The sequence below is a fragment of the Rhinolophus sinicus genome, linkage group LG11 (assembly GCF_036562045.2).
Source record: "Rhinolophus sinicus isolate RSC01 linkage group LG11, ASM3656204v1, whole genome shotgun sequence".
Lineage (NCBI taxonomy): Eukaryota > Metazoa > Chordata > Mammalia > Chiroptera > Rhinolophidae > Rhinolophus > Rhinolophus sinicus.
In genome coordinates, this window is record NC_133760.1 from 45,265,983 (window position 1) to 45,292,402 (window position 26,420).

The 26,420-nt window shown below is 56.9% G+C and overlaps 1 protein-coding gene across 8 annotated transcripts in view; it reads right to left on the reverse strand.

The window, feature by feature from the left end:
* The window catches only part of ADCY7 (adenylate cyclase 7), a 59,379-nt gene that overhangs the window by 19,762 nt on the left and 13,197 nt on the right, over window positions 1-26,420 (reverse strand). For 3 of the 8 annotated variants that reach the window (XM_074314918.1, XM_074314919.1, XM_074314916.1), the window contains exons 2-7: window positions 5,913-6,349; window positions 4,429-4,632; window positions 3,120-3,281; window positions 2,213-2,362; window positions 1,767-1,915; window positions 588-699 (exon numbers count right to left, since the gene is read on the reverse strand). In XM_074314918.1, the coding sequence (XP_074171019.1) occupies window positions 588-699; window positions 1,767-1,915; window positions 2,213-2,362; window positions 3,120-3,281; window positions 4,429-4,632; window positions 5,913-6,083 (948 nt within the window). In that variant the 5' untranslated portion in view covers window positions 6,084-6,349. Of the gene's footprint in view, window positions 1-587; window positions 700-1,766; window positions 1,916-2,212; window positions 2,363-3,119; window positions 3,282-4,428; window positions 4,633-5,912; window positions 6,350-17,000; window positions 17,140-22,720; window positions 23,012-26,420 lie in introns of those variants that run through there. The other 5 variants (XM_074314920.1, XM_074314915.1, XM_074314917.1 and 2 more) reach the window with 4 other exon arrangements.

Below are 26,420 nucleotides of genomic sequence, written 5' to 3' on the forward strand. Positions count from 1 at the left end.
TTCTCACTGAGCTACTTTCACGCCATGAGCACATTGAGCTTTCTTTCTACTCCAGGCTCTTGCATATGCTGTTCCCTCTGCCACAGCACTGTTCCATTTCCCCTTCAGGTCTCTTTTTAGGTTTCTCAAACTTTAATGTACACAGGATTCACCTGGGATGTTGTGAAAAGGCAGATTCTGGGTAGGCCTGGCATTCCACAGGCCTCCCAAGCCCCCAGGTGAGGGATCCAAGGCTGGGGCCTTGTGTAGTGAGCTTGGAGCTCTGGAGCCTCCTCCTCCAGGCAGCCTTCCAGAGCCGGCTCTCAGGTCCCCAGACCCTGTGCATCCCCTGGTATGTACTGTCAGTCTCCCTACCGGCCTCGCCATCTGGGGGACAGGATTCTAGCAGCCTCAGCCACCACTCGACCCCCACTTCTACCATGGGGCCCTCGGGAGCGTTTGCCGACTGATGGCTAAAATTCAGCGCGGGCCGCCCTGTGCCCACCTTGGCACAGCACTGCGCACAGGACGCCCCGTGGGTGCCATGCGAGGGGACTCCTGCCTTTTCCATCTGCAAAGGGGAGGGGGGCACCGGCCAGTGTGCTCACCTTGGCTATCTGGTCAAACTTGCCGAAGAGCTCGTTCAGCATCACCACCAGCTCTTTAGGGGAGCAGTCGCTGGCCAAGCGCGTGAAGCCCACGATGTCCGCGTAGAGGATGCTGGGGGTGGAGCGGGGCCAGCGAGAGGGTCAGAGCCAGCTCCCTGGAGGAGGGGGCTGCAGGAGCACGGGGACCATCTGGAGCCCCAGTCACTCCTGCTATTCCTCACGGGAGAGCAGCTCCGGCCATAAAGACGAAACAAAGTTCCAGAGCCTTCCCATTAAGGCGAACTCCAGGGTGTGTATACAGGGGCCCTTCAGACTCCCACCCCCAGGCGCCATCACTGCAGACGTTAAATGGTGCTCTTCTGGGTGGAGAGGGCTCTGGAACCTCAGAAGTTCTTTTTTTCCTGGGTCTGGATTTTCACCTTTGCACAGACTTCAGAACTAAACTCCCTGGTGAGATGTGACTCCATGTTCCCTCAAGAAAAGCTCTACACCCAACACTTTACACAGGTCTAGTCCTCTCACTACCCTTGTAGGAGTCCCAGTCTACAGATGAGCAAACTGAGGCTCCGGGATGCTCAGGCTGCCTGGAAAGCCACAGGTGGAATTTGTACCAGATTGCCCAGCTCCAGAGTCTGTGAGTTCTGGACCATCCACAGCCCAGAGAGAAGGCAGCCGGGCCAACCTCGGGCATAAGACTGAGCCTCTAGGCAGAGGACCAGGTGGAGCTGGCAGCACCCACATCTACACTTCACTCAGGCTGGCACATTCAGGTAAGATTCTGCAGCCCCTTCGAGTCAGCCGAAGACGTGTCAGGACCAGGGGTTGTTGGCGGTCACCAAGCCCTGGGGGCCTTCACCTCCTTTGAGGGTCCTGTGCCCCTTTGAGAATCATTGGAAAGGACTCTTTTCCTCCCAACAGTCACGTCTGTGCAGTTTGAAAACTTTAGGGGATTAATGGATCTCCCTCAGCACCAACCTAATCAGATCCCGCCCCTGGGGAAACCAGTGGGGAGGCCGAGGCCCAGTCAGGGGCCTGCATTTACCTCTCCCTAATCCGTGAGTGAGCTGGGGTCTGGGTCTCTTATGGGCGCAGAGAGCTCTGGAGACACAGGAGGGCAGGGGGGCCGCCTGCCCCGACTCCCCGGGAGACCCTGTGCACACAGGCCCGGCCCCCACCCACCTGACGTTCTGGTGCCGCTTGACGTAGAGGCTGTGGAAGTTGTTGTCCGGCATATAGCGCCGGTCGCCACGCTCCTTGAGCCGCTCGATGATGGTCAGCTTCATGCCCATGGAGATGTGGGCCGGCAGTATGGACAGCAGCAGGTTCTCCTGGGCACCGGCGGGGACAGGCAGGGCCACGTCAGCCCCAGGCGTGGCCTCCCGGGCCTCCATTTTCCTGCCCTCCTTCCTGCCCTGCCCACCACAGCCGCCCTCTCTGCTGGCCGCCATCCCGCCAGGTACACATCCTCCCGCGCCCCCGGCAGCGCCCCCGGGGTGAGGCCTGCAAGGGTGTCCAGCCACGCGCCCCATGCACACGCTGCTCAACCAGAGTCTGTCGTCCACAGAGAAAGGACGCAGCGCGGCGCGGGGTCTGGCAGATGGCCGGGCCGAGGCAGAAAACCCCACCTGCTGGCGCTTCTCGATGCGCAGTTTACGTCGGATCTGGATACACTTGACAGTGTAGGTGAAGAGGTCGCGGGAGGCGTCCTGCAGCTGGTGCTTGTGGAAGGCGCCCGTGAGGTTCCCGCACAGGAAGATGACAGCGTTGGCCAGCAGCTGAGGGCGGGTGTGGCGGGCGCAGCATTCAGCTTGGCCTGCACCCCTGGGGCACTGGCCCCCTTGGTGGGCTGGTGACAGCACCCCCTCCCCATTTCCTGACCTCCAACCCACTCACGCTGCACTCTTCCTGGGGCAAGCAGGGAAACTGAGGCCCATACAAGGGCTGGTCTCCTGGGCCCGTCTCAGCACCCATTGGCATACCCTACTCCAGAAGAGCTCGGACCCCAGAGACCAGGGAAACTGTCACTCCTGGGGAGGCAGCGCCCAGAGCCCGAGAGGAACACCAAGGACAACAGACTGTCCCCCTGGCTGCCCAGAGCTCCAGCCTCCACCTCCCAGAGCAGATACAGGCCCAGTCAGGAGACAAACACAAGAGTAAGTCTAGACTACTAACAACGAATACATTTCACTCACTCAATAGAAAGACACCAGACGTGTGAGGATGGGACTGTGTGGGCAAAACCTCGGGAACAGGCCTCACCCACAACAGTGCACTGCACCCAGGAAGGGGCCCGAGAGCCAGATCTCAAGTGAGAGGCTCAGCCTCTGAGGTACCACAGGCCAGCAAAGCGAAGGCCACAGGGCCGGGTGGCCCACCCAGGGGCCAGCTTCCGGAGAAAGCCTGTCCTTGAGGCCATCTGTCTGCAAACAAGGCTGTGAAGCCTCAGAACCAACTCCCCCCACGGGCCTGGCTGCCCTCTGCCCAAAGCCCAGCCCCCGCCCAGAGGCCTCGGCTGTTCCCCCGGTCCCTCACCTGCAGCCCCACCTGCATGCTGGGCATCGAGAGGTCCCCCATCAGAGCGCCGAGCACCAGTAGGTGGGAGGTGCTGGAGATGACCCCCACCACGACGGCCCCCTGCATGCTGAAGGGCAGCAGTGTGTACACCACGAAGACCACAAACAGGAAGAAGGGCACCTGGGGACAGGATGTCATGAGGTTCAGGACACAGCCCAGACTGAGCAGGTGTTGGGCCCGCAGCCTCTTGTCTCCTGGGGGTGGCCCCAGAAATCTGAATCCTGAGCCCCTCAGCAGCCAGGCCAGGCCACCCGGTGCCCTGTGCCTTCAGGAAGTCCCCTCTACTCCCCTGCGTGACGAGACATGGTGATGGACATGCAATGGAATAAGAATAAGTCAAAATCTGCTTCTGGGTCAGACCCAGCCAGCTTTACCATCATTTCCTACGAGCTGATTTATTACCTAAGGCCGAGGCCGAGCCTCCCCAGGCCCTCGGGCATGAGTCAGGGAGCTCCCGCCTGTTGCCCAGTGTCCACAGCTATCTCTCCACAGGTATGGTAATTACCGGAAGGCTGGGGCGGGGCCCACTCACCTGCCACCTGCACAGCACAGCCCCACCCGCCCATTCACTCTCAGAGCTGGCTGTGATCCCACCTGCTCAGCATCCACCCCTTCTGGGAACAGCACCCTCCCCGAGCTTCCAGTTAGCATGGCTCTCATGAGCCTCACCCCAGCCCAGGCCCAGGAGTGTGGAGGACCAGGCCCACAGGTCAGAGGACACCACCGCGTGGCAGCAGTGACCCTCCAGGATTGGGCTCACGACCCAGGCCAGGCCAGTGCGACTCCAGCTGGTTGAGAAAAGGCTCTCTCTTTCAGCTGGGGTGGGTAGGCTGGTGGGCAGCCCTGCGGCCATCTCTGTCCCAACCTGAGGACAGCCTGCCAAGAACGAAACAACTCAGAGAAAGGCAGAACTGAGCGAAATCAGGACGTGCCCCCTACTAGAGCCCCAGGACGGACCCCTCAGCCTTTCCTGGCACATGAGCCAATTCGTGCCTTTTTGCCTCTCTAAGCTGGAGATGTGTTATTTCCCCCAATGAGGGTCCACCCAGAAACACCATAGCCAGATAGCCCACCTCCTCGGCACAGAGAACTAACAGATCAGCCCAAGGCCCACCCTAAGTCTCGGAAACACAGCCATGGGAGCGGGAAGAACCAGGACCAAGAACACGAAATGTAGGCCCAGTCTCCAGTGGGACCTGCTGCCCAGAGGGCACAGCTGGCAGGCAGCATCCAGCCCCCAGTGACCCCAGGGTTCCCTGCCTGTTACCTGCTCCCATGCACAGGCCGCCTTCCTCCATGAGTCGAACACCAGCACGTAGCCCAGCGTCACGAGGCAAGCCCAGATGAGCAATGCCGAGGCCCGAAGCCACCGCCGGACAAGGCACTCGGCATACACCAGCACGTAGAGAGCCACGAACACGGCAAGTGTGAAGAACGCCGTCCCCAAGACAGCCTGCTGGCTGGAGGGGTCCTGGGCAGGGGAAACACACACAGAAATGCCACAGGCTTTCCCCCAGGGGATGCCACCCCCTCCAGAAAGCCTGCCAGGTTAGGCTGTCCAGCCTCCCCTGAGCAGTCCCGAGGCTTCCTCCAGGCGGGTATTATATCTATCCCCCTCTAAACACCAGGTTCTTTCTTGACCTCAGGCTTGGTCTATGCAGGCACCAATGCCTTTCCCCAGTCCCCTGTGGGGCCCTAAGCACCCTTTGCAGCCCAGCCCTGCCAATGTCTCACTCCCCACTCCCTCCCCATCAGGCCTCTTCAGGCCCCCCAGGTGCTGTGCATAGACTTGCAGGAGACAGGTGTAGGGGTTCAGGAGCAAAGCTGTGGAAAGCCTCCTGGAAGAGAGGCCACTGCTCTGACTCTTAAAGAACGAACAGACGGTTAGGGGAAAATGATGAGCAACGCTGTCCCAGGTGGGGAAGAGCTGGAGCAAAGGGACAGCTGTGTGACAGCGGGGGCTCACAGGAAAGCTGGTTTGCAGCAGGGATAGCACCTGGTGTGCCCCAGTGGCTCTTAAGCTCCAGGAGCAGAGGCTGATCTGGGAGCCCACACACAGTAGTTACTCAATAACTCTTTGTTGAATGACAAAACAAATGCCCTGTGGTTTATATCCACAGAGACACAAGCAGCGCGCCAGAGCACCGACTGGGTCCCAGACACTTCACACATATCACCCTGCCAACACTCTGATGTTGTCTTCTAGTATTCTGCTGTCCCACACAGTGGCCCCTAGCCCCATGTGGCTATTCAAAATTAGTTGTCCGTTCATTAACAATCAGTTCCTCAGCCATAGTAGCCATATTCCAAGTGCTGAACAGCTGCACGTCGTGGCTGTGGCAGGGCAAGGCCTTGGTCAGAGAGGGCGTTAGTGGTGTCTGCCTGTAGGGCTTTGTTGACCAGGATTCTGAGACCACAGACAGGCTCTGTGAAAAGGAGTTCTGCGATCGATTCATAATATCTGCCATGGGACCAGAAATGGCACAGTGATGCACAGGCCATCCCTGACCATGGCCTTCAATAGAATCAAAGTTCATTGTGGAAAAAAGTAAGGGTAGTAATTTGGCCACCTTCATGTAATACCTAAAACCATCCCAGGCTGCAAAATTAAATGAACGTAGTACTTTACATATGCGGAAACTCAGGCTCAGAGAAGATACTGACTTGCCTAAGGCCTCACAGGTACTGAGCATCAGAGCTGAGATCTGAGCCCCAGAGAAGCCCCACCACCCAGGAGCTGCCCGCACTCACCCCGTAGCTGAAGGCGATGGCGATGAGGGCGATGCAGGCGGCGATGGCCACCAACAGGAGGGTGAGCAGCAGCGGCCCGTGCTGGCTGGTGAGACGGTACTTCTCGTAGAGCGCGTCCTGGTCCGGGCCCTCCTCTCCCTCATTGAGGAAGTAGCACCCCTTGGCCGGCATGCTTCCGCCTTGGCACACCCACCCAGCAGTCCACTTGGGAGACCCCACGGCCTGGGGACCATCTGATTGCTGGTACCCTCCCCTGTGGGCCTAGGCCTCTGGCCTGTCCAAGTCGGTCAGGCGGGGCTGGGGAGTGGCCCTCTCGGCCTGCAGCTCCATGGACAACGTGGGGCCTGCCTGCTCCACTGCCAGGCCTTGCTCATTGCACCACCGGCATCTTCCTTTGCATCCAGGCTGGGCTGACCAGACACGTGTGCTTCTCAGCTCTGTGGGGACACAAAGCAGAACCAGATTTGACCTGGACGAGTCAGGGAAGGGCTGGCCTCAGGGGAGAGCAGGGCCAGGCCTCACAGCCCTGGGTCTGATTTGCCAGCCTTAACCTGAACCTAACCTTTAGGTCCTGTTTAAAGCTTTGCACACCCTGAGGTCATAAAGCTAGTCCCCCATGTTTCCTAGAATGCACAGTCGGACACACTGGCCACTAGCCATGTGTGGCTCTTTAAAATTAAAGTTGATTAAAATGAGTTAAAACTTCAGTCCCTCAGTCACACCAGTCACATTTCAAGTGCTCCACAGCCACATGCAGCCACGTGGCTATTATATTGGGCATCCAGAAACTTCTACCGGACAGCGCTGCTGTAGAGGCTTGACTGTCCCATGTAGGTCTTCGATCCATCTCGATGAATTTTTGTGTATGGTGTGAGGCAGAAACCAAGTCTCACTTCCTTTTTCCAAGTGGATATCTGTCCCAGCAATGGTTACTGAAGCCACCATCCTTTCCCCCAGAATTTCAGCGGAGCTACCTTTGTCATAGATCAGAGGAGCATGTGTGTGGGGGCATCTGTGCAGGCTTTCTTCTGTTTCAATGGTCCTTACGTCACGAGCACACTGAGCTAGTCTTGTGTCTCAGACCCCCACGCCTACTTCAGCCCGAGGATCCCCCATGTATCTGTGTTATTATGTTAAGTTTCCACGTAAGACTGTGTTCTTTACAAAGGGCCCACTGATGAGAATTTAAGACGTTTGCAAGCCCCACTTCATAGAAAAGGAACCTGAACCTTGGAGAGGGAACACAATGGACCTTTTGTGACAAAGTTGGGAGCAGACCCCAGGCTTCCGAGGCTCAGCCCAGATGAGCTCCCGTGTCCCCTGGCACCATTCAGTCATTTGCTCATTCACTTATTCTTAAATGGCTTGTTCGTCACAGCTACGGCATACCAGGCGCACTATACTTCCTGTGTGCTGGGCTGGCTCTCTCTCCCTGGGGCTCCCAGTCCCCCGACAGAGAAAGTTATGCCAAACTGTGTGATTCCTAGACACAGTGATCGGGGCTGGGGGGCAGCTGCCGCATTCCCAGCAGCCTTGGACCAGGAGTTCAGCTCCCAATGTCCTCTGGACCTGCCTCGGGGATAGCAAGGCGTGGTAAGAACCAGGACAGTCACGAAGGTCGTCAATGACTGCTCTCAGAAGCTACGAAGGAAAGGCGTCCACAGCCCCGAAAACCATAGAGCAGGATAGAGTGTCCCCAAGTCCCCAGGGAAGCCCCTGGTGAGCACCCGTGGCTATGACAACCAGGTTGCCTTGAATCCAGGAGTCACCTCAGGCATTATTTCCTCCAGGAGCTACTATTCTACACCCCCACCCCCCCGCCCAAGAGCAAAATGGAAAAACCACATATTTGGGGCCCAGAGGGACTGTCTGCCAGGGGTCCTGTCTCCTTCTACTCCCTCCAGGCGCAGGCAGGTATCCATGAGCCTTGGTACCGGTTTAACCTGCAACCCAGCGGGGGTTGGACCCCAGGCTGCCAAAGTACCCAAAGTGCTTAGACAAGGTACAAATCTGATTTCTATGTGAAATATCAATTTTCAAATGTTGTCAGCTACTTTAAAAAATTTGAGTGGTACAGCCAACGAGTTTACAACCTCTAAGTCTGGACTAACCAGTTTTTATTCCACAAGAGGCATTTTTCGAGTACTAACCGTATATGCCCAGCCCTGTGTTGTCGGGTTTGTATAACAAGATAAAGTCCCTGCCCTGAGAAGCCCCCAATCCAGCACACCGGTAATTCAGCTGTTTGCAGGCGTCACAGAAGCGATGCTCTCACACCAGGGGCCTGCACACACATCCACTCTCATCATTATAACCTGCGAAGGCCAAGGTGTTACAGCCATTTCACAGATGCGGAACTGAGCCCAGAGCGGTAGAGCGGCTTGCCTAAGATCACACAGCGCTCCTACCTAGCTTTGCTGCCTGCCTTGCTGAACTGAGAGGGGCTTCCCCACTGGGCTCTTCCCAGCAGCAGCAGGTCTCGGGATCAAACCAGCTGCCACAAGTATACACAACACTGCCTGTCCCTCCGGCCTGGGGCCAAAAGCCCAGCAGCTGCTCCATCCCCAAGGCAAGCCAACACACACACACACACACACACACACACACACATGTGCAGCACCCATTCCATGGTGCCTTCTACCCCAGACACCGACGTGCCCTTCCAGGCACACAAAACTGGCTGAGCGAGGCACGCAGAGACAGGGGCCAGTTGGAGGGTCTGTGGAAACCTCAAGACTGGTAAACACACCTATCAGAGGTCTAATTAGGCCACTTCCCGGGCAACGGCAGGAGGGAGAGGAGGCAGACAATGGACAGCACTGCACGGGCCGTTGGGCCTATCCGGGGACCTGGGCCAGCTTCTGGAACATGCAGAACAAGGCAAGGGAAGGCTGGGAGGAAAGACAGCATTTATCACTCCCGGAGAGATGGCCTGGGACGCCCCACCACCACCACCACCACCGGACATCTCCACAGCCCAGCTCCTTTCCAGGAGCCACCCCCAAAATGAGACCCCTTGGTCCCCCTCTGCCAGGGAAGGTCTCAAGGCCCCTCTGCTCAATCACCAGTTCTTCTGCTGGCCGCTAATTCAGCTGGCAGCCAGAAAGGCCCCTCCGAGGCCCTGGATGAAGGAAACCTTTGTCGTGTCTACCACAAATGCCCCTACAGCCTCAGCTTGCACACCTCAGTGACAGGGAGCTCATCACCTCTTGGGGCGCTCTTCTCGACCACTGAGCACTCCTTCTGTTATCAGTCCTACCTTAAGTCAAGCCAACCCCCCTTCCTGGCCCTCCCCCACCCCCACCCACTTGCCCCGTCTGAACCCCAAAGACCAACAGCAGAGATGTGCACTTGGAGAGTGGCGGCCCCTTTACCTGGGGGAACTGCAGTCCCAGGGTCCCTCAGTGTCACAACCATCACACAATAACTCTGGTGGGGGGTGGGGGGCAGTATCCCCATTGTATAGAGGAGGGGCACCTCCAAGCATCTGGTTGGGGGAGGGTCTTTGCTGTTTCTGCTGCTCCACTCTCCTCCACTCTCCATCCCCTAGTTCAGCGGCCACGTGACCCAGGTCTGGCTCATGAGCATAGCTTCTCCCAAGCCCCAGTGACGAGCTAAAGGATGGACACACGACCAAAATCATCTCAGTGAGAATCCTCTTTGGGACTTTTGCTGACCCATGGGAAATGGGCTGTCTTTGCTGGTGGCCTGGAGCTGCTGGCCGTCACTTGAGACTAAAGCCAACATGGAGAACTAGAGAGAAAAGAGGCCTGAAAATACCCCCTTGAGCCCCTGGATCCAGCTCTACCTGAAGCTCAAGCAACCTCCAGATATTTGCATCTGATGGGACAGCAATGCCCCTTTCAGCTGAAGCCAGTTTGAGTTTCAAGGTCCACACTGGACTTCCAGCCCCAGTTTGCTGAATCAGGGGTGAGATTCCCACTTAGGTCAGAGGTGAGAGGGGGCCCCTGCAGACACAGCCAGCCCTAGGACTTCCTCTGGAAGGGGAATGGCCAGGAAGGGAACGCCTCCCATATCTCTGTCACTGTCTAGGCCCAACCAGGCTGGAGAAGACCTGAGGCTGCAGGAGGCTGGGGGCAGGGCTCCCACATCCTCTCTTGAGACCCCTCCCAGGGGAGGAGTTAGGGAGTTCAGGGGCACACTTAGGTAGAAATGGATACCAGTGGTAGTCTCCTCCCCGCAAGCCATCGCAAGCCATGTAGGGGGCTCTGAGCTCCCTGCAGCCCCAGGGCCTGTGATAGAGTGGGCAGGAAATGCCATAAACAAAATCTATTGTGCGCTTACTGCGTGCTGGGCACTGTGGATTCCTTCCATCCACATACCTGCCCTGTAGGTGGATGTGAGAAATAAGTCACAGAGAGGTTCAGCTATTTCCCTGAGGTCACACAGCTAGTACAAGAGAGCTGGGATTTGAACACAGGCCATCAAGGTCCACCTCTCGTCCTGCCCATCACCTTCACGAAGCGGACATCCACAGAGCTTCTGTCACAAAATGACGACCGTTTCCTGCTCTTTCCCCTCAAGGCCCAGGACAGAGGGTAAGGGTCAAAATGGGCCCCATCAAGGTACCTCCCTCTGCCTTGCAGAGCCAAGGTCAGGCAGCCTTCTCTCAGCCACAAGATCCAGGAGGGCCTCTTTCTCCAGGAAGCCCTCTGAGCTAGCCCCCACCGTCTTCTCCCTTCCCTAGAAATGAGGCAGGTCTATCTGTGGTTTCCTTGCCAAATACTAACAGGAGGGGGCCAGGTTCCTCAGCCAGAATTGCTGCTGGAAACTGAGCACTGGGACCTCCAATTCTGATGGCAGGACTGGGCCCTCAGGGCAGCTGAGGAAATCCTTCCCCAGCGAAACTGGCTGACCTGGCAGTACCTCAGCCCCACCACACGCCTCGGGGAGTTCTAGACCACCCCAGCTTTCATAGACAGGGCACCCACTTCCTCACCCAAGTGGTGCTGGCAGGAACCCCAGCCTTGCTTCCTCTGGCCCAGCCCTGGCCAGCCTCGGAACTGCACATAGCCTGGGGCCCTGGTGGCCTCAGAAAGAGGAAGTGGAGGCCTTGGGACGTGGGTGGGAGGGCAGGGAGGAGCCCCACTCAGGCCCCGAGGGCCAGGTCCCTGTGCCCACACCCCAGCAGGACGACCACAGTGCTGGAGATGAAAACTCAGGAGCCCAGGCTCGCCCCCAGGCCGGCCCAGCACTCAGTGGGCTGGCTCACAGGTAGATTTTCCATTTGCTGAGGGAGTCTCACGTTAAAGCCATCTCCCTCAGGAGAGCCCAGAGGCTGCTCTGCCCGGCATGTGCCTGGCACGAAGGGCACCCAGGAAACCTCATGGGGCTGCCAGCCCCTGGCCTGCAAGCCCTCCCCTTTGCTAACACCAGCCTCTCTGTCCCTCGGAGGGCAGCAGGCCTCAGGCCTCTCCACATATCTGCCAGACCTCCTTCCCTCCCAGGCACGTCCCCCACTTGGGGAGGCCTTCCCAGACTCCTGTCAAATGCCCCAGCACCTGCCTCACCAAACTGTGGTGGTAGCAGTTGTGTCTGGGTCCTGCAGCTGGGCCCTGGTAGGTGGGTATGGGAGGGACACACGAGCTGGAATCCTGAACCAGGCCAAGGGGTGGGGAACAAGCAGGGCAGCTTTGGTGAGGAAGGAGGGCAGAGGAAATGAAAACAGAAGAAGGAGGGTCTCCCTCAGAACAGGAAGCTCTTGCTGCCTCATACTTGTCCCCAAGTGAGCTGACCAGGGAGGGCGGAGGTCCGGGTTCAAATGCCAGCTCTGCTACCATTGGCCATATGAGTGGCAGAGTCACCTCATACTCTGGGCTCACTTTCCTCATCGGTAAACTGGGGGCTGACACCCACGTTGGGGGGAGAGTGAGGTGCAGATGATGGTCAGCAGGCCAAGTTTGCAGGGACAAACGGCAAATGAGCCCAGAAAGAAGAGTCAGTTCCCAGAGCCGAGGAGGCCCAAGCATGGGGTCCCAACTGGAGAGGCAGAGGTGCAAAGGGGGCAAGGCCCCAGGGACCCCCGCCTCATCTCCTGACCTCCTGCGGACAGCCTGCAGAGCCACCAATGGTGTGAGTCCCCCAATGGTGGCAGCAGCTCTCTCTGCTCCCCGAGAGCCCCCAGGCTGACTCACCCACCCCCAGGGACCACAGGCTGCCCAGTCTTGGGGTGCAGACACCTGTGTTCCAGTCCCAGCTCTGCCACCAATCAGGCAAGTCCCTCACCTGATCTGGGCCTCAGTTTCCCCTCTTACAAAGGTGTAGTTATGTCAGACCTTTGAGGTCCAGCTCTGGGCTGGGTGGGGAGTGGAGGCAGAATCATAAAATGAAAAGGACTTAAGAAAAACAGGGGGACAGCCTGGGTGTTGCCACTTGGCCCCAGAGGGCTGATTCGGGGTGCGGGGGAGGGGAGGGAATTGTTCTTTGTACCCAAAATCTTTTGCTTTTCCCCTGGATTAAGCACTACCCTAAATCAGTTTCCCCTTTAAAATTCAAATACCTCATTTACCCCTCACCCCCAAGGCTCCAGCTGCCAGGGACAATAAATCGGTTTGCTATCTCCGATGCCAAATCTATGACGGTTAGTGACTGCCTGGGAAGAGTTCAGCCATTCATTCATCAAACATTTGGAAAGAATTCACACATTCATCCCTTCAACAGATATGCACTAGTACCTTCTGTGTGCCAAGCCCCAGGCCAAGTGCCAAGAGGAAACTGCTCCAGGCACAAGCTCCCAGAAGACAGAGACCTCAGTGCCCCCTGCTCCCAGGTGTCTGCAAGGGCTCTGCACACTGTGGGTGATCAGGCAACAGTGCTTATTAACTGATGAGCCAATCAACCAGGGGCCCCTATTGGAAAGAACAGCAGTATTTTTCCCTACTCTTGCCTGAAATTTCACCATTAGCGATTCATTCCTTTAAGCACTGCCCTCACTAGGCTCCCCTTTTAGGATGGAAACATTGTCACACCCGTGTTTAACACATTTCTGATCCCTTTCCCCTTGATAAGGAAAGAACAGAAAGGGGAAGTCTAGCTGGCCTTCGGGGACCTGACGTGACACTAGTCCTGCCCAGGCTGTAGGACAGTGGGTGCCCCACAGCCCACCCAGACAGCAGGTCCAGTGGTAACAGCAAGGCATGAGTGGGGGTTGGGGGTGGGAGAGGACAGCCATTTCACAAACCCGCAGGCAGCTATAACCCAGAGTAACCACGGAACTGGAGATGGTGAGAAAGCGGTAAGTTCGAGTCTAAACTTCTACATTACTAGTAGCCTGTTTCAAGAGACAGCAAGAGTCCAGAAGAGAGAGAGCAAGCAGGATTCATATTTTTAACCAGGATGATTGCCCAAGAGGGCAAGAAACCACGAAAGAATTCTCATATAATGCTGTAGTGGGTAAGCCTTTTCTAACCAGACACAAAACCTAAAAGCCATAATGAAGACACTGATAAATTTGATTACATTAAAAAAATGTTGTCCACATAGTAAAAACTAGCAGAAGCAAAATCAAAAGGTGAGAGATTAGGAAAACATTTGTAACTCTGAATCACAAGGAGTTAATCTCCCTCATACGTAAAGAGCTCCTATAAATCAAAAAGAAAAAGACCAATAACCCAACAGAAAAAGGGGAAAAGGTTATGAATAGAAGTGCACAGAAAGGCAATACCAATGACAAACATTTGGAAAGAAGCTGACCTCGCCCATAATAAGAGAAAGGCAAATTAAAACTACTATGGAACCTATACAATTTTATTAAATAAGGTCACCCCAGTACATGTAATAGAACTTTTTTTTAAATTATGGGAAACCATTTTTACATATCGGACTGGCAAAGATCAAAGCGTTTCATAAATCTGTGTTGGACAGGCTGGGTAGAAGTAAGCACTCACCCACACTCACCTCCGACAGGCGTGTGACTCAGCACAACCCCGGGAAGCCAATTAAGTCATATCTAGTGAAGTCACCAATATACACACATACCTTTGACCTAGCGAATCTACTTCAAGTCATTTTTCCTACAAGCACTTTCCCGTGTATGAAATGACATATGTACAAATTATTCACTGCAACATTATTTGTAATAGCAAAAGACGCAAACAATATGTCTATCAGTCAGGAGCTGGGGAAATAAAGCACCATACATCCTCACAGTGGAATACTACATAGCTGTCAAAAAGGGTGCAGCATTGAACCTTACTGTCACCGGGTATCCTCTGAAAAATCCACATGGTAGTAACACTGATGCCTGAAATGGATAAGGGTGGAGCTAGGACGTGCAAAAAACAAAACTGTCGCTTTGACAAAGTGAACAAATCTTCTCTTCATTTGCAGTTTCTGTTTCTAAAGTCATAATGTAGCTTGTGCAATTTTTAAAAAGTTTTTAATAGAAAAAACTTTTGAAGGTGATGTATAGGTTGATGGCATAGGTTGTGGTGATGGTTTTACAGGCATCTACTTACCTACAAACTTAGAAAGTTGCACACGTTAAACATGCACAGCTTTTTGTATGTGAATCATACTTCAATAAAGTGGTTTTTAAATAAATAAAGGAAAAAATAAAGACACTAATAGAAAAACTCAAAGGGCAATATAAGGTGACTGATAACTAAAGTGACACTATAGGTTTAATATATCAACATGGAAAGATATGCTCCTAGCATTGTGTTGGGATGGGTGTGTACATGTTTATGTATATACGTGAATACATAAAAAATAAATATATTAAAAGTTTTTTTAAAGAAAAAGAAAAATGAGTCTCAGGTCCATGATGTCTATGCTGCATGATCTAGAGGAAGTTACTCAGACTCTCTGTGCCTCACTTTCCCCATTTGAAAAGGGGAGGATCCCATTCTGACCACACAGGGCTTTGAGGGGATCCCAGGGGGGTGACGCAGGCCGAGCACTGAGGCAGCACCTGGCACAAAGGACCCAAGTTGAGATGACCCGCATTATCAGGTTGGCAGTGGGCCCGGCAGTGCCCCTTCCCTTCCACCCGACCCTGTCACCAGCCACAGCACTGGGGAGGGTCCTCCACTCTGCCCTGGAAGTGGCCGGGACTCTGGGGGTGGAGAGCACAGTGGTCAGCAGCGCAGGACTGCTTTCTGGGGCCATGAGCAGCCACATGGGCTGACACCCCCATGTGGTGCCCAGCTGGGCCTTGAGGGAGTGGCTGCTGACCCATTCTGGCATGAGCTCCCTGGGGCATCTGGTCCCCACCCCAAGCCCTCGAGGCCTGCTGACAGGAGAAAAAGCATAATACCCAGCCCTCAAGACACACTCTGCAACCTCTGAACCCAGCCGGAGACACAGAGGCGGCAGAACAGCAGCCAGGCTGGCTTCCCTGACTGTCCCCTCAGGCCACCCTCCTCAGAGAGCTTCCAAGCACTGAGCACCTGCTGGGAATGGGCTGGGGCAATGTCCCAACACCCTGACTCCCCAGGGTGGGGGTGGGGACGCTCTCACTCTATTTCCAGCAGCGGAACTGACTCTGGGAGCCTAACCTGCTTGTCCCAAGCCCTCTGGCTGGGAAGCCGTACAGAAGGGATCCATACCCAGACCCGCCCCACTCCAAGGCCCAGGCTCTTGGTTAACCCTACCCTGCGTTTCCTGAGGTGTGCTCTGCCCAATGGTGAGGCCCGTGAGAAGCTGTGCACACGTGGCCACAAACCCACACCAGTGTCTGGTCACAGGCAATGCAACTGAACATTCTCCTCCTCCTCCTTTAAAGGTGCCCTGTGCACATTAGCAAATAAAGGCTCTGAGAAGTCCTGCAGGAAAGAAATTTGTTGGACTAAACACAGCTCATATTTCCCAGTCTTTTTGGTTCACAGGATTCTTTTCGTGTTAAATCCCTAATGAACCCTCTTGGGGAAATGCTGACTTTGGAGTCTCCAAGAGTCAGCTCAGAGCTTCCCCCAAGAAGTTTCTGGGCAACTGTGGCCCAGATAGTCCACTACCCTCACCTTTTCTGACAGCCTGGGGAGCTTCTGACAGGCTGGGGCCCCCCACATCCACCTGACCCTGGGTAGGCCTAGATGGGCACACAGTGGGGGCACGAGCCTGTGTACCAGCTTGTGGGCCAGGGGACCAGCCGTGAGGTTGGCCCTTGGGGTGGGGGTGAGCAGAAGACAGACAGCCCCTGCCCTCGGGCAGTTTTCAGTTGCACGCCATCTGCCCTGGGGAAGAGGAAGCAGGAAAGCGCTCTAAATACCAACCAGGAAAAGACCCTCCTGTCGCACTTCCTGCCTCTCCCGTGCCATGCAGGGACATGGCCTGTCTGCCTCAGTCTCCCCACCTGCCGTGGGCAAAGTAGGGGCGAGGTCCTGGGCTGGCTGCCAGGAGACGCAAGTCTCAGCTCTGCCCCTCCCCCTCTCTGGGCCTGGTTCCTCCAGGGGCAGGAAAGGCCTCCAGCGTCTGGGGACCAGATGCTGCCAGGGACCTCTCCGGATTGGACCCATATCCCCACCTCCCCCTCACAGACTAGCAGAGAAGGTAGCCCCAGGGAGGTTGGTGGGAAAGGCACCTCCACCCAGAGCTCAGCAGTCCATGCTGGGAGCCATGACCGCCCCTGCACATCCGTGGAGCTCAGCAAGTATCACTGTGCCCTGAAGCCACTGCCTAGCCCAGAGACCCCCAGTTTGGCTCCTGCAGCAAGAGCCACCACAGGACCCAGCCCTAATCCACCGGGCTGAGGCCTCACTTCACTGCAGCTTCCTGAGAACCTGAGGGAGGCCAAGGGGGCATGCGTGGGGCAGGAGAGGGGTGCGGGGCTACCTGGTGAAGCCCAGCCCAGGGCCCGGAAGAGCCCTTCTGCAGGGGAAGCAGGCCCAGCTAACTGCTCCAAACCACAGCCTGGCTTCCGGAGCTGCACCCACACAGGGGCTCGGGAGGCCCTCCCCACAGCCAACCCTGGAGCCAAGCCCCAATCTCAGGTCACTCGCGCTTTGCTTCACCCGAGGTCACACACTCTTGCCTTTGGGAGCCAGACTCCAACTGGGCACAGGAAGTCCCAGCACCCCCATGTTCCCCAAACCCAAGGCCCCTGGGATAGTCCCCCAGGGCTCCACGCACCTGTCCGGGAGCCCGAGAATACCAAGTTCGTCCTGCTCAGTCCCTGGCCAAAAAACTCCTCTGGGGCTTCCCAAGGCCTTCTTCGTGGCTGCATGATTTGACTTATTTCTGTTCCCCAAACAAGCCCCACCCTTTGGTCTCCAGGCTCTGGCAGCCGAAAAGCACTGCCTGCCTCCCCACCCCCAAACTCCATCTGTCTGGCAAACTCCTGCCAACCCTTCAGAGCCAGGCTCAGCTGCCACCTCCTCCAGGAGGGCAGCCCAATCCTTTCCTAATCTGGACACAAAGCCTGCCTCCGTGTCCCTGGTGCCTACACTTCTTACTGTGCCTGGCCTGTCCCTCCCCGAGGCTGATGTCTGGCCATGTACTGCCCAATTTCCACGACCCAATACCACCTGGCACATAGGGGACACGCAAAACCAGAACTCCATGGATTGGGTCAAATACAGCCTGTACCAACCTGGCAGTCAGGGGCTGGGCCCCAGCCCTACCGCCCTCATGCTGCCTGCATGAGTTTTGGCAGGTCACCTGCCTATCCGGACTCAGTTTCTCACCTGAGCGATGGGGATGAAAAAGTATCCCACTCCCCAGCCTGTTCTGGGAGTGAAATGACCTCATAGCTATAAAAACTCCTCATACACCCAGAAACTTTGAACATGGAAGGAGGCCGACCTTGCTATGCTGTTTCTACCACAGGGAAACAGGCCCCTGGAGCCCCACACCTCCACCCATCAGGTGCTCACTGGCTCTTGCCCATGCCAGGTACTGGACGGGAGAGGTGCTGAGGCCACAACAAGCAAGACACACGCGGGGTCCCTTGCAGAGCACATGTTGGGGGGAGAAAGGAGAGAGATTGTGATAAATGAGCCACCTGAGAAAAAGAAATGCCAGGTGGTCAATGATGCAGCCTCACACAGGGCAGTGGGTAAGGCAGGAAAGCCTAGAGGCTGAGAGCACAGGCTCTGAGACCAAACAGGTATGAACCCCAGCTCCACATCAGATTTGCTGTGTGACCATGGCCATGCTAATTAACCTCTCTGGGCCTCAGTTTCCTCACTCCCAGAATGGACTGATAATGGCACCTAGTGCTCAGGGCCTCACACAGAGGCTGGCACACAAGGCGTGCCATCACCCTGGGTCACCTCCCTGATCCCAAACACAGGGGTGGGCAGCTGGAGAAGCCCTGACATCAACAGACACTGGGGGACACACTTCAAGTCCCAGACGTCTTGGTCTCACTTCCTGTCAGCCCCCTAAAAGCAGCTCTTCTCTTCCCTTGCTCCCCTGCCCCAATAGGGGGCCAACAAAGGGATGGGAAGTGCTGGCCCCTGCCCCGGCCCTGCCTGGCACTAAGGCTTCCCCTCCCCAGGGCACCTGAGCGGTGGCTCCAGAGGTCTAGCTGTTTCAGAAGACAGGCTTCCCCATTAGCCCGGGAAGCAGCACCTCTGCCAGACTTCAAAGGCTGGAGAGGGAAGGCCGAAGAGACAGATGTGGGAGGCCAGGAGCAGGGATGGGCAGAGCCAACCGGCCCACACGGCAGGGAACTATAAAGAGATGGAGTTAACCTGCCCACTGCAGAGATGGAGAGACTGAGGCCAGGAGGATGGGATAGCTGGGGTCCCACACCCCCGACACCGACTGAGACCAGGGGAAATGTGCCTCCATCACAGCTTCAACCAGGAAAACTCACACTAGGCCAGAGGCTGTGGAACCCTCAGGGCCTCAGTTTCCCAATCTGTGCAGGCTCCCCAGGCGGCTGGGCCTCTCCCTGCTCGGCCAGTCAGGGATGCCAGGAACCATTGACCCAAGTCAGTGTCCCCTGAGGTAGTGAGACTGCGCCACTTTTATGTGGCGGGAAAGGTCCCTGAAGTGGCCAAGAAGGGCCTGGATCCTGGTAGACAAAGAGCCTCTATTGGGGTACTCTGGGTCCTGAGAGGTGGGTGGTGGCACCACCCCCTGCACACAACCCCTGGGGCCTCATGCTCCCCAGAAGCCAGGCCTGCCATCCTACCAACCCCAGAGCCACATTCCTGCGTCATGAGCTCTCCTGCCCCCATCACTTCCAGCCGGGCCCAGGAGGAAGCGAGAGGCGGTGGGCCTTGGGGGCCAGGAACGTGGCTGAGAACTGGGGTTCCTGCAACAAAGACCTCGGTTTGCCTCTTCTCCCCCAGACATAGTCGCAGAGGAATTCCTCCCATTGGTCAGTGTGGGAGGGGCGCAGACAGAGGCACAAAGGGGGGGTGGGGAGAGGAGGGTGCCTCTGCTGTCCCCCAGCACTGGTGCCAGTGAGAGGGAGGCTCAACACAGAGCTGAGGAGGGGAGGGGGCCAGGTGGGCGCCTCAGGAGCAGACACACTGGAGCCCCTTTCTCCTGAGCTCACAGAGCCCTGAAGGGGGAGCCCTCACGGGGGTGACCCAGCCAAGAGGGGCACAACGTGGGCAAGCACTCTAAGCAGAGGGGATGGCACGGGCAAAGGCAGGAGAGGGGCAATCCAGTCTGCTGACCAGTCAGGGCCTGGTCCCGAGAGCCTGAGAGGCCCTAGGAGAGAGGCCAGGATCGGGAGGGCCCCGGAATCCAGAAGGGGTCCCGACGACACAGACAGCACAGCGTGATCACACGTGTGTTAGAGGAACCGGGAGCCCGACAGGCCTCTTCACCGGGCCCGAGGTCAGCCGTCCCACCCACCCAAACAACAGGTCGGCTCGGATTTATTTCCCTAGCACAGCACTTGGACGGTGCTCAGAAAACGCCCATGAACTAGACCTGTCAAAGAAGTCAGCAGATGACAGGAGAAAGGACAGCCCCAGGTGTCACAGAGAGAAGGGTCACCACAGAGGAGCTGAGCTCACCTCTGGCCCCACACCTTACCATCCACCTGACCCCACACCTAGAAGGGCGCATAGGGAGAAGGGGAGAGCAGGCATGGAAGCTGCTTCTGCCCAACAGGTCTGCGCCCACGACTGGGAGACACTCCGGCCATGACGTGGCCGGTTGTGAAATTGTGCACAATGGCAGGTCAAGCTGGACACTGATGGCTGTCGACATGTCCACGCTCCCACCCAAGGCAGGACGGACAGCAGATTCCCACACCAGCCACATGACAGCGATGACAATGACCTCCAGCACTTGCATCCCCTCGTCTGATCCTATGACCGTCCACCTGTCACACAGGGTGCCAGGAACAACCTACCTCACAGATGCAAGAAGCCGCTCAGTCCCTTGCTCACTTCTCACACTGCTGGGCGGGGCAGAGTGGGGCTTGAGCCCAGACCACGACCTGAGCATCCTCCAGCTCTGCTCAGAGGCAGGGGCGGACCCGACGGCCTCCCGGAGACCCCTGCTTCTCCGGCTGCTGTTCAGACGCGGTGGTCTCGTTCACTGACCTACACTTACTCCCAGCTCTTGGCTACAGAAGTCTTTTTAAACACAGTAAACGCCCAAAAGGTCCACCATCAGCACTTCTCTCCCAACCTCTGAAACCTGACCCCACAAAAGGCCAGACTCAGCCACTCTGATCCAGGCGTCAAGTGTGACCCGCTCTGCCTGCTAACCTCAGAGGCCCCGAACTCTCCCAGCGGGTTAAGCATTGCCCTCTGCCTGGGCAGCAGGCTATGGGGAGCTGCCACCAGCTCAATGTGGAGGCGCCCCGCACCACCTCCCTCCAGGACAGGAGGAGGGAGGTGGTGAGGGACGGCGCTGAGGCCACCAGCCACCTCTGGATGATCCCCGGTGGTGGCGGATGGCAAGTCATGGGAAACCCAAAAGGCCGATTCATCCACCTCCCAGCGGAGGCAGCAGCCCAGTGCACAGCCCTGACTGCCCAGCCACTCGCAGTGGGTGCAGAACATGGGTCAGGCCAGGCCCAGCCAGGGGCTCCCTCAGAGGAATCTGATTCCTCACTCTGCCAGTGAAGCCCCTCCCCACCTCATTCATCCCCCAAAGCCACCCAGAGCCCCTGTTCAACCCTGTCCCATCAGCCTCCCCACAGACGGGCTCAGCATCCCAAACCAACACCACACCTCAAACATGGCAGCTCTCCATGACAGGCAGTGTGTGCGAGCGGACGCCCCTAGGCCCCAGCTGGCTATGTGACCCAGGATAAGGCAGTGCCCCGCTGGGCCGCTGTCTTCTCTGCAAACTGGGGGCAGTGACACCCACTACAGGGGCGTGAGAGAGGCAGAGAACGGGTTAAACCAATTGTTACAAACTGTAAAGGGGGATCCATGTCCCCAAAGTGACATCAAGTTGGACCTTTGAAAAGCACCTGTGACTTGTTTGGAGGCCACACTCCTGCCCCAGTCCACTGCTCCGTGTACCGACCCCATTCTGGTAGGGCCCACTCCTGGCACAGAGTCCCTGCAAGACCACCCCTCGCCCCCACCCCCAGAAAATGGCCACCAGTAAACAGCCACTTCTTTTCCATAAAGTGCCACTGATTGTTCCAGAATAGGGAACAATCTGAGAGCGTCTCCGCCTCCACACCCACACCTCACACCCAGAGCCACAGGAAAACCCCAGAAAGCGCAGGGCCCAGGTGGAGGTGGGGAGCCGGGCAGCCTGGTCAGGAAGGGCTCCCAGACGGCGCCCCCCGCAGACGCAGCCCCGGGCAGACGCCGCATTTCCTGCAGACCCCATCCCTTTACATTTCCTCTTCGGTCTCACTTTTCATTCCAGTATCTTCTTTAGCCTCGTCTGAGGCCCAACTACACTCATGAAGTCACAGATTCAAGGTCCTATTTACAGATGTTTTTCTTCTGAAACATGTTAAATAAATACCTAACAAATTTTAAACACGTTCATCCACATCCAGGCTGAAAGCCCCCCAGGGCCCCCAGGGGAGCAGCGCCGCCACTCTGAGAAAGGCGAGTCCAGCCACCCCTCACATTGCCCACCTGCACGGCTGGACCAAGCAAGAGCTAGTGACAGCCCTCGGCCACACAACCATTCCAGGCAGAGCCAGCCCATACGCCAGGTGCCTGTCCAGGCCTCGGGACCAGGGGCCTGTCACTCAGAGACCAGCCCAGCAGTCTGCTTCCCCCTCCCCTCCAGGGAGGAGGCTCGCAGTGCCAGCTGTCCTGAACACCATGTAGTCACAGGGCAAAGAGGCTTCTGCTTCTCCCCGTGTCTGCGAGCACGTGCTTGATTAGCATGCAGAGACCCAGAAGGACCCCTCCCATTGGCCCACGTTGGTCTCGGGGCCTTGTGTTAGGAGGGGTTGGAGGGGAAGGGAGACAATTCCGTTTTCTTGAGGCATCTTGGTCCTCTGGCTCTTGGCATCACTTCTAGAGTTTGGGTTTTGTTTATTTTTTTTAACTTAATAAAATAAATTCAATTGCCCTTCCCTTGCTAATTTTTACTGTCATTGAGAAAGTTGAGTGTACTTGTAGATGTAAAATTACAACCTTGAAAAGAAATGTGGACATCTGAGAGTCTGTAGTTCACAGAATTCTAGATGCAACAGGCCAAGTGCATAACACTGCAGTAATGACGGCACCTTCCTGTCACGCTGCGAAGGTGACAAGTTGTCTCTGGTCCTTTATCCAGGGGCTGCCATACCCAGATATCTGCCCAGGAGGCTCTGAGAGCCTCCCCCACCCCCAGCCCAGACCTAGTCCACCCCCTACCAGGTCAGGCCTGCCTGATAGGGGGTGCTGTCCAGAAGTCCCCTCAGGCCCAGGCAGCCAGGACAGATGGCATCCTGTCCCCACAGCCCGCTTTACCTGGCTCTCCTAGAGAGCCCCTCGGCAGCGGGGCCAGGGTCTGAGGCGGCTTGGAGGTGGCCCAACTTTCGCCGGCCCCTCCTTGGCCAGCATCCAGTTTCACACATGTGAAGGCTCCTTCCGTCCGCTACCTAACGAGAGTGAGTGACATCTGGGACCCACCGCTTCCTGTTCCGGTGGGCAGGCGGCTCAGGCGGGGGCGGCAGAGGCTAATGCTGAACCTTAGCTCAGCGCCACTCGGGGTGCTCTGGGCCCCTCTCCCAGCCACAGCAAAGCCCTCAACAGGAGTGGGGGGAGCTGTCAGACCAGGCTCCCGGTTCCAATGACTTCATGGAAATTGGGAGCTTTACGCTGGAACAATTTTCAAAATGTAAAAATAAAACAAGCACCAAAAACCTCCATTAAAAGCCCCAAGATGACAGTTGGAGGCAGAGAGTAAATGCATGGCACTGAGCAATTACTGGTGAGAGCAGCCTGGCACAGAGCCTCGGCCTGGCTCTGCCACTCACACACAGGCCGTACGCCTCAGTTTCCCCACCCACATCGTCGGGGGCCTCATCCATCTCTGAGAGGTTGAAGGTCTCCAATCTAGCCTGCTGCCTGTCCACTGCAGCTGCCCCATGCTAGGGCCAGGCCAAGCTGGACGCCCCCAGAGAACCTGGGCAGCCCTGGGCCCCATGAGGTCAGGAATCAAATCCCAGCTCCCCTTCTGCTTTGCCAGGCCTCAGTTTCCCCATTGGGTTCATGGGGAGCATAGTGGTGAGACAGCCGACTAGGAACGGTTGGAGAGCAAAGAGCAGAAACCTCCCAAGAGAGAGGGGAACCCCGTCCTGGTCCTCAAGGGGCCCTTCTGAGCATGCATTTGGGGTCCTGGGATCATTTTCTACCTTTGATCCTGACAGTAAACTGTACCGTTTAATAACAAAGTGGGGAACAGGGCCCAATGATCCCAGCTAACACCTCCTGCCCTCCCCAGGCCTCTCTTCCAGCAAATTCCTCAGTGGAGGCAGTGGTCAGACTCCTTCCTGCTGACCTGCTGCACCCCTCACACCGACGGCAGGGGCCCCGCAGGCAGGACCTGTGCCCACAGGCTGATGGACTCTGTGGTTGGCATGTAGACACTGACTGGCAGTGTGCACAGCCTCGTGCGGAGGGGCCTGCTGTCACCCCCCTTCTACAGAAGAGAAAGCTAGGCTCAGAGAGGCCACTTACTCACTGCAGCACACACAGCTAAGAAAAGGCAGAGCCAGGGTTCAGTGTCAGGTCTACGTGACTCTGTCCCGTGCTCTCCACCACGCACACCGTGCCCCTCCTGGGAGTGAGGACGGGCATTCCTAGGGAGTGGGCTGCCCCACATCCCACGCCACCCTCCTTGGCAGGCTGCTCTCCCCCAAGGTGTCTGAGCCCTGGCACTCAATGCTCCCAAACCTGCTGGACCAACATACCCAAAGCTGGGACAACCTCAGGCTCCCTCAGCAGCAGACAGGGAAGACTGGTTTCTGCTCCTCACGGCGCCAGGGCACAACGCACAGCCTGACCCTTTCCTGTCCCACTCAGCAACACCCGGCCTCCTGGGTGCTGGGGACACTGACATGACTTGGACACAGCCCCTGTCATCCAAGCCCCAGGTTAAGACATGCTCACCAGGTTAAGATGGTATAGCACAGAGATCTGGGAGAAGCACCAATGAGTAAAGATACATAATCCGGAGCCCAGGGGAGAGAGACCTCATCTACCTGGGGAAGATTCGGGGTCTCCCTGGAGGCACGGACCCAAGATGGGGTGCCCCAGACCAAAAAGATGGCCTGGCCAATCTCTGATTAGTGCATGGCAGCCACAGGCAGCAGAGAGTGGCAAGGCCATGCAACAGTGGGCAAATAGGAATAAAACTGCACCCAAAACAAGGTAGGCGGCCAAGGGACAAATTATGCCAAGCTCTGAGCAAACAGCTTGGCCCCACTCAGCAAACCCAGATGGCTAGCCCTTCCCCCTTGGGAAGAAACCCCACAGGACCCCAGTGCGTTGTGAACGCCAGGCAGGCAGTTTTCTGGGAAGGGGCGTGAGCAGGGGAATAACCATCTACACTACCGTCACCTCATCTCTTTCTTTCCCTTACGGAGTGTTGGGGGCTCAGCACACCTGAGAAAAGGTCTGAGCGTCAGGCTGGCGACTCACCACCCCCCGCGACCCAGCCCCTCGTCTGAGTGGGATGGAGAGGCTTGAGAGCGCTGGAGTCAGAGCCCCATCAAGTGATCTTGGCCGAGTTAGTGATCTCGGCAGCTCAGGGAGCCCATCGGTAAAAGTCAGGACAATGTCACCCAACTGCTTGGGAGGCTGTGAGGGTTAAGTGAGAAACGTGCGTGAGGCACATAGTAAGTGCTCAGTTAAAGCCGGAGGCAAGGGAGGCCAGACAGAGGATGTTCTCTCGGTTCCAAACCCAAGTTCCTGGCCCTGCTGCGTGCCTGCCCTGGTCCAAGGCCTTCCATGGCTTCACTGGGCTTCCTGACCCATGTCCCCGCTCTTCCTCCTCATCTTTCCATCCCAATGTCCCCGCCCCCACTATCCCGCTGCCTCCCTCTTCCATGCTTTGGCTCAGGTCTTTCTGCCACCCGGAATAGTCAAAACGCTACTGTGTTTCCCTGAGAATAAGACCTAACTGGAAAATAAGCCCTAGCATGATGTTTCAGGATGACATCCCCTGAACAAAAGCCCTAATGCGTCTTTTGAAGCAAGAATATAAGACCCGGTCTTATTTTCGGGGAAACATGGTACTTATCCTGCCAAGACAAATACAAATGCCACCTCTTCCAGGAAGCCTTCCCCAGGGCCCCGTCATCACCTCCTCTGAACCACGGTGCCACAGGCCTCTCTATAGAAGACACTGTTATCCTGCTTCCGCGCTGGTGACAGCTCCCTACTCCTATGGGGAACCGGCCCTCCAGAGTGGGCCCATGACCAGTGTCCATTGAGGAATGGGCACAGGACTCAAAGTGGTCCAGTGAGATTCAGTCCTGGGACTTTTGTTTAAAGTGTGTTGGGGGGAAATGTTCTCATTTCCCTAGACTGGTAGGGTGTGAGCTGGGAGCTGCTGGCGCCATCTTTGCACTGTGGTAACCAGCCTCCAACGACCTGGCCTCTTGGTGTTCACGCCCTTGCACAGCCCCCTCCCACACGACCTAGATAACCAACAGAATGTTGCAGAAACACAGCGTGTGACGTGTGAGGTCAAGGAAGACATGGAGGCTTCCCTCTCGGATCACTCGGGCAGGGAAAGCCAGCCACCATGTTGTGAGCACACGCAAGCAGCCCTGTGGCGAGGTCCCTGCCAACCACCAGCACCACCGTGCCACCCACGTGACTGAGGCGCCTTGGAAGCGGGTCCCCCAGCCCCAGGCACCACCGGACTGACTCATTCTCACTGTAGCCCGCGCTTCTCTTCCATCAGACCCACCGCTCCCCAGCACCAGGCACTCAAGACAGCTTTGCGACATCTCTGCCACACGGATGTGCACCCAGCCTCTCCCCGTGAGAGCGCACACAGAGACACAGAGCCAGAGCCTGCCCTGTGCAGCCAGCAGCCCGACTCCCCCTCAAGCTCACCCCGCCTGGGAGGGCCTCGCTCAGGCAGGCACAGACTTGTGGTCCCGTCACTCACTGTCCTCCCAGATTGATTTTTCACACTGGGGGTGTGGGGGGTGTG